Here is an 8,713-nt window from a genome sequence, read left to right as displayed (position 1 = left end):
AATGTTGCACTGACAAGTGACCAGTAGGTAAGGGTGTAATTGTTTGGTTCCGAATTGGGAGAAAATTTAGCTCTAAATTGAATTCTTTAATTTTGTTAATTGAAAAATCAAAAGTGACCCAATGCCACAATTTGATTTTGTTGTTTTTCAATTTAGTACAAAATAATAATTCACACGACACTTTAAGGGTTTTAAAAATTTATATAATCACATAGAAAAATGAAAAGAAACGGTGACAAATGCTCTATAAATGCATTTGTCCCTAACATTTGTTACTTATCTTTAAAATATTTAATAATTTTATTAACACATGCTTTAAAGACACATATCAATAAGTTTTAAAATATTATACATTTTGCAAGAAAATATAAAATTTTCTTAACCTGTGTAAACAAGAGCTAATATTTATATTTCAGAAATAGATCAATAGTTAGAATTTGCCCAGTTGTTCATATTTTAATTTGATGAACTCCTCTCACGTGTGGAATAATTTAGTGTACATTATTATGATCAAATTTTAATATACAGTATATAGCATGCACACACGTTACTACTGTCTAGGCCAGCTTTTGCTTCATTGTTCTTGGACATGAAAAGTTGCAATTACAATATAGTTTGTCCAAAACGTGAGAAATTATTGAAGAATTTGTTTTTTCTTGGGGTTTTTTTTTTTTTAGATTGGAAAGAAGAAAAAAGAACTAAAGAAAAATCAAATTCTTGAGTTGGATAGTTAGGTATTGTGAGCCTATTTTGGGGCATGTTATAAAAATATTAATACAAAAAATTAAGATGATCGGATATTAATAGTTATATTTTTATATCACATTTGTTTTTTTTAAAAAATAAACAGAAATATAATTTCAATAATAGACCGTTCGTTTTTTATTTGGTATATTAAGGACATGAATCATCATCAATATCTTCTCTGCAATTGGGCTTGTTGCAACTAGCGAGCATTACAAGATTTCTTTTGGTCCTTTTTTTCTCAACTAAAATCAATAACAAGATTGTTCTTTTTATTTTGTCTCATTAGAAAAATAAGGCTCTTGCTATAGAAGCGGTAAAATGTTGAGCAACAGGGATCAAAATTTACCTGAAGATGTTGTGAATGAGATACTGTCAAGGCTGCCCATGAAATCCCTATTGCGATTCAAATATGCCTGCAGGTATGGGTACACTCTAATTAAAAGCCCTGATGTCACGACCCGCTCCATGTACCCAAGGGTTAAGCATTGTGATAACCAGTAACTGAAGTTACCTCCAGCCAATTCTTGAACAAATTTATAAATGCGAGCAGAAATAATATTTAAATGAGGGTACCAAAATAATCATCGGAGTTTTTATTTTTACTACAAAATTTATTGACTAAAAAGGCCGATATTTACATATAAACATATCATAAAAGTGATGTGTGTGTCTATTCCTCAGTCCCGCGTCTAAGACTTTCCAAAAGCTATTTTTGAATTGCACTATTTCCTGAAAATTGGTAAACAGCTATAAGCACATGGCAGAGTGAGAACTATTATGCCAAGAGTATAAGAGACACAAAATAACCATTGATAGTTATGTAACTAAAATATTTAAAATAATTTAGTTTGAACAAATTATTATTTAAGTAGCAAAACCGAGATTATGTAAATAGATAACCATAACCACGGTACCGAACAGAACAGAACAGAGGTCACATGAGTGACCGTCAGAACAGAGATACGGATTCAAGAGGTGGCTCCTACGGATTATAGAGGTAGCACTTATCTCCGCACAACATCTCCCCACAATAGTGTAGCACTTATCTCCGCACAACACTTTGCTTCGCACAGAATAGAGGTCAATAAATCCATGACAACAGAAGGCCACAAAGTAACCAAACAGAGGCCAATGGTTATTTAAGTTCCCCAAGGCGCGGGACTCCCGCGGTAGCACTTACAAAACATAATTGTTTATAAGATCATAGTCAAATATTCTTTAAAATATAAACAAACATATCCATGGGTTTCATTTTAACACATAGAGTTCAGAAATTAATCCACGTAATTGAAATATTTATAAAACATAACTTATATTAATATAATTAATAAAATACAACTTGTATAAAATAAATTATGGTAAATCAAAACATATGTAAAATATATTGTGGTGACTCAAGGTATAATATAACTCACCTTAAAATTAATATCTCACTATTTCTTTCCATTACTAAAGACTTTTTTCACTTCTAGAATTTTCTTCGCTTTTCTTTCCTTAAGTTTTCCTTTCTTTCCCTTTCTTTTTTTCTTTTTCCTTTGCACTGATCCTGATCTTCTCCCATTTATAGGGAGGCAAGCCCTCTCATTACCCACCACGTGTCCACAGCAATCTCTCTCAGATTTGGATTTAAATCTCTCAAATCTATACTTATCTCATTAATTTCTTATAATTACATTTTGGCCCTAATTCTTTAAAATAGTTATATTCCCCTAATTAGTATCAGTTTTACAGAATAATTAAAAATCTAGGTTGCTACACCTAATTTCATTAGCAAGCACTTTAACCAGGAAAATAATAATGGTCGTCTCCTTGTTCAGCATTATATTTCCGACATTGATAGATATGATATCGCTCTTTTCCCTAATGAAACACCTGCTGGCATACCATCTTTTGCATGATGTTGGACCATTTTAATATCTTTTATTTATTTATTTATATATTTTTTTGTTCATGAATCTTCTTTTGTTCTGTTCATGAATCTCATCTTGTTCATGAATGGAGATTTATTGTTTTGGTGACCTTTTGTCTTGTTCATGAATGGAGAATAATTAGAGTTCATGAACGTGGCGAGTTAAATTTTTGGAGACTCTCCCTTTTCTCTAGGTTCATGGTCATTATTATTTTTTGGTGTATTTTGGAAAGTCCTAGTGGCCTATAAATAGTTCCTCTCATCTTTTCTTTTCTACACCAACACACCAACTATTTTCTATACTTAAGAGATTATTAGCAAAGAATGGTGTTTTTCTAGGTAGAGTTTTGGGTTCACCATCTTGTGCAGAGTTGGCCTGAACCATACGACAAGTGGTCGGGCTGTTGTATCCTGGAGGGGACAAGTCATAGTTTTGTGACTGCTGCATTGGTATTTTGATTCTTCCTACCGTAGTGGGCTTGATCTCCTTAAAGAAAACGAGATATCCGTGCATCAGCCTGATCTATTTGCATCTCATTTTCTTTTGCATTATTTATCAATAAAATATATTTTTTCTGGTATTTTCACCAACAATTTTAAGGAGATCAACCATGGAACAAGTACCAGAAAAAATCAATGACAGAATTAGAGATCTCAACAAGCCTTTCAAGTTCAAGGGAGTTCATTTTAAGAGGTGGAAAGTAAATTCTTTTTTTACCTCAGCCTTTTGAAAGTTGCATATGTTCTTGCTGAGAAGAACCCAAACAAAATCCCAACTGAGGAGATGAATGATGAAGACTATGAGACACATGAAACAAAAGTGGCTTCGTACAATACAGATAAGTATAAATGTCAATTTTATCTCTTAAATTTCCTTGCTGATTAATTTTATGATTATTACTATGACACCACTTACACTGTCTTCTATTAATTTTTGTCATTTTCGCTTGTGTCATATTAACAGTAAATATGTGGGAATGAGTAGTTTAGGATTAATTCCTAAAGTGACAGAAAATTTTGAAAAATGTGAAGTTTGCAGTAAAGAAAAAATTACTAAGAGACCTCATAAAAGTCTTGAAAAAACATACCAAATTGCTAGAATTATTTCATACTGATTTGTGAGAGTTTAAAGGAATTTTAACTCGGGGTGGTAACCAATATTTTATCACTTTTATTGACGATTTTTCAAAATACACAAAAGTATATTTATTAAAAAATAAAAGTGATACTTTTGAGAAATTTAAAGAATTCCTTCTTGAAGTGAAAGATCAATTCGGTACAAAGATTAAAAGAATTAGAAATGATAAAAGCCAGGAGTATGAATCTCTCAGATTCAACTCTTTTGTTCAGTCATTGGGCATTATTCATGAGACTACTCCACCATATTCACCTTCATCTAATGGCGTAGCTGAAGGAAAAAATAGAATGTTAATTGACTTGACGAATGGTATGCTTATTGATTCAGGTGCTCCCTCAAATCTTTGGAACGAGACTATTTTGACAGCTTGCAATGTGATAAATAGAGTGCCACACAAAAAAACTAAAATTGTACCTTATGAGTTGTGGCGGGGGCATAAACCAAATTTTGGTTATTTGAGGGTTTGGGGTTATTTAGTTTTTGTGAGGCTTGTAGATCCTAAATGACCTAAATTAGGTGAACGAGCTATCACTTGTGCCTTTCTTGGGTATACGTTGCATAGTACAACTTATAGATTTTTTATATGAAAAATAATATTATTTTTGAATCAGGTGATGCTATTTTTCATGAAAACAAATTTCCTTTCAAATCTAGAAATAGTAAGGGTTAAATAATTTCTGAAAATATTTTATCTATGCCTAACTTTTCTATTCCATCTCAAGTTTTTCAAGAACAAGAAAATTCTCAAATCCAACCAAAGAGGAGTAAACGAGCTAGAGTTGAAAAAGATTTTGGCCTTGACTACTATCTTTACAAAGTAGAAGAAATTCCTCTTACAGTGCAAGAAGCTTTATCATCACCTGATGCTATTTTCTATAGAGAGGTTGTAAATGATGAGATAGATTCACTACTTTCAAATAAAACATAGAAGGTAGTGGATTTACCTCCAGGTTGTAAAACTACTCAGTGTAAATGGGTCCGTCGTAAAAAAACTTAAACCAGATGGAACTATAGATAAATATAAAGCGAGGCTTGTCGCTAAAGGTTTTAAGCAACAAGTTGATCTTGATTTCTTTGATACTTCTTCTCCGGTTGCTAGAGTTACATCCATTAGACTGTTGATAGTAGTGGCTGCAATTCATGATTTAAAAATTCATCAAATGGATGTGAAAATAACATTTTTAAATGGAGATCTAGATGAGGAGATTTACATGGACCAACCCGAAGACTTTGTGGAGCCTGGCCAAGAAAGCAAGTTGTGTGTAAGCTAACTAAATCCCTTTATGGTTTAAAACATGCTCCTAAACAGTGGCACGAAAAATTTGATTCCTGCATGCTTGAGAATGGTTATAAGACTAATGAATATGATAAATGCATATATTATAAAACTTGTGAGAATGCACATGTGATTATTAGCCTATATGAGGATGATCTACTTATCTTTAACTTTATTTTGCATATTATAAATGAGACTAAAAATATGCTTAATAGCCACTTTGATATGAAAGATCTTGGTGAAGCCAATTTTATTTTAGGAATTAAAATTGCCAAGACTAATGATGGCATTTTTCTTGATCAATCACATTATGTTGAGAAAATTTTAAAGACATATAACTTTCTAAACTGTAAACATGTTGCTACTCCTTTTGATGCAAGCATACATTTATCTATTGTAACAAATGAAAAAGACATTATTAATCAAAAGGAATATGCTACTATGATTGGTAGTTTGAGATATGCTACTGACTGTACTAGACCTGACATTGCATACGCTGTTGGAGTGCTTAGCAGGTTTACTAGCAAGCCAAGTCGAGATCATTAGCCAGACATGAGAAGAATTATGAGATATTTATCTGGCATCAAAAATTATGGTTTGTTTTATAACAAGTATCCTGCGGTACTTGAGAGATATAAGGATGTCAATTGGAACACTTTGTCAGGTGATTCTCTCTCTACCTCGGGTTTTATTTTTACCTTAGGTGGTGGTGCTATATGTTGGAAGTCTAAAAAACATACTATAATTGCTAATTCTACTATAGAAGCTGAGCTTATAGCATTAGCTTCAGCATGTGAGGGAGCGAATTGGTTGAGGGATTTGTTACATGAAATCCCTTTTTAGGAAAAACCAATTCCTCCTGTGTTAATTCGTTATGATAGCACTGCTGTTATTGGTAGAGTGAACAACCATTTTTATAATGGTAAATCCAGACCTATTCGAAAGAAACACAGTAATGTGAGATCCTATTTGAGTAATGGCATCATTACTGTGAATTATGTAAAATCTTGTGATAATCTTGCGGATCCGTTAACCAAGACCTTTGCGAGAGATAGGGTCTGGAATGCATCGACGGGGATGGATTTGAAGCCTATAAAATCATAAACCATGTATGAGGATACCCAGCCTAGGGACCAGAGATCCTGTAACTAGGCTCAATGGGAAGAACAAATCATATGGTGGTTGTAAAAATGTACTCTTTAATATTTTGTTATCTATTCCTATGATGTAAGTGCATTTGTCCTATAATGTTGGAGGATTGAGTTTTTATACTCTTTAATGAAATTCTGTAGCTATTGTTGAGTGGGGTGTGTCAATTACAGGAATATCCTTGACAAATTTCACCAATGTGAGCATGAAAGTGGGGCCGCTTTCTATGAGAACAAAGCTTATTCTCAAATATGCATATGAAAACTGGGATAAGCACAAGGCCGTAATGTGCTGGCTATTAAAAGCTCATGTCAACACCTAGATTATTATGTGTGTGCAGTAATACTTTATTTCCCTTAAGAAGTCATTGTTCAAGTTTGAGACCACTACTGACTCTGGAGTAGAGGTTGCTGTTTCACTAATGAAGGTTCAATGCAGAACACACCTCCATGATGAATACTAGTCTATCTTTGTTTGGTAATCTCTCTTATCCTTGTTGATATTAAAATGAGTGGGGGATTGTTGGACCATTTTAATATCTTCTATTTATTTATTTATATATATATATATTTTTTGTTCATGAATCTTCTTTTGTCTTGTTCATGAATCTCATCTTGTTCATGAATGGAGATTCATTGTTTTGGTGACCTTTTGTCTTGTTCATGAATGGAGATTAATTAGAGGTCATGAACTTGGTAGTGAGTTAATTTTTTGGAGACTCTCCATTTTCTCTAGGTTCATGGTCATTATTATTTTTGGGTATATTTTGTAAAGTCGTAATGGCCTATAAATAGTTCCTCCCATTTATTCTTTTCTACATCAACACACCAACTATTTTCTATACTTGAGGGATTACTAGCAAAGAAGGGTGTTTTTCTTGGTGGAGCTTTGGGTTCACTATCTTGTGCAGAGTTGGCATGAACCATACGACAAGTAGTCGGGTTGTTGTATCCTGAAGGGGACAAGACATAGTTTTATCACTGCTGCATCGGTATTTGTGTTCTTCCTACCACAATGGACTTGATCTCCTTAAAGAAAACGAGATATCCGTGCCTCAGCCTGATCTATTTGTATCTCATTTTCTTTTGCATTATTTATTAATAAAATATATTTTTTCTAGTATTTTCACCAACACATGAAAATCTTGATTATCTACAGAGCCCAGAAGATATAGGCAATGTTGTTGGCCCCATTGACGGCATATTTTTGTTGTACATTCCTGGGTATTATAGCAACAGTGACCGTATGGCTTTGTGGAACCCTGCTATGAGAGAGTTCAACCGCCTCCATGTACTCGAACCTATCTTTCCCCCGAATTTTCATGCCGTTACAAATGTGGTTGAATTTGGGTTGGACCCATTGACTAGGGATTACAAGATTATTTGGATTCGTGACTTTGTTGAAACGATTGGTGACGAAACATATGATCTATATTATCCTTATCATGTTGCTGCAATATACACTCTAGGTAAAGATTCGTGGAGACATTTCGATCTTCTTACAATACCTAAAGACCGTACTATCTATAATTCTTTGTGTGCTACATGCATAAATGGAGCATATTATTGGCTGTCTGGTTTGGATTATAGTGAACATAGGATCCTTTCATTTGACATGTGGTTGGAGGAATTTAGAGAGATAGAGGGGCTTGATCATCTTGAACCTAAATGGGGGTTTCTTTCATTGTACAACGATTCTATTGATTTGTTCCTTTGTCAAACTGTGTGATTTTGCAATCTATTATTGATATATGGGTGATGGAGGAGGAAGGGTGTTGGACCAAACTAATAATAGCAAATCCCTTTCCAGAAGTTTTTCTTCCACGGGGGTTTTGGAAGGAGGAGCATTTGCTTGAAAGTCAAACTGTAAACTAAAAACACAGAATATGCAGCGGATAAAAGAATCTGATCATACCTTCTTGATGATAGAACCTTCTTGGATAAATCACGTGCTTCCAGAAAACTTCTTGATGAACCAACCCAGCAGTGGAGTGATATCACAGATTGAATATCACCCACACAAACCACAGTGTCAAAGACTTGATCGTTTTGTTTTTTGGGAGAGAGTCAGTATATGGGTAGAAACAGACTATCGTTGTTTCTCACTTGGATTACCCATAACCATATATCAGATATATTATATATTATAATATCTATCCATATCAGTTAAAACTGATAACATCTGTATCTTGAGTGGTTATCCTAAATAGGTTTGAATTCAAATTCAAAACCTATTTGGATAATGATCAAATTTAAATGTTAAATGGTCATGCCACATGGGCGCCCATTACTAACATCTCCCACTCGCACATTAGTTGGCATGACACTGTCACATCTCTATCTCAATCTCCCCAAAAAGAACAATCTCATACTAGCCAATGCACCGTGCGACCGCTGAGAACACCTGCAAGTGGGAGCTCTATACTAGAAACTCAATATGAGTCAGCATAGAGACATCAACCCAAAAAGAACAGAAATAGTGTCTCATGTACCTA

General features: G+C 33.7%; 1 protein-coding gene across 1 annotated transcript; it reads left to right on the top strand.

Moving 5' to 3' along the window:
- The first annotated feature begins 1,065 nt into the window (after positions 1 to 1,065).
- Positions 1,066 to 7,947, top strand: LOC114269819 (putative F-box protein At3g10430). The gene is made up of 4 exons (XM_082885845.1): positions 1,066 to 1,166; positions 4,122 to 4,168; positions 6,363 to 6,418; positions 7,378 to 7,947. The coding sequence occupies exons 1-4, from the start codon at positions 1,066 to 1,068 to the stop codon at positions 7,945 to 7,947; spliced, it is 774 nt and encodes a 257-aa protein (XP_082741971.1).
- Positions 7,948 to 8,713: the final 766 nt, after the last annotated feature.

The sequence above is a fragment of the Camellia sinensis genome, chromosome 8, assembly GCF_055761805.1.
Source record: "Camellia sinensis isolate YWXY chromosome 8, ASM5576180v1, whole genome shotgun sequence".
NCBI lineage: Eukaryota > Viridiplantae > Streptophyta > Magnoliopsida > Ericales > Theaceae > Camellia > Camellia sinensis.
This window is presented reverse-complemented; position numbering and strand designations above follow the sequence as displayed.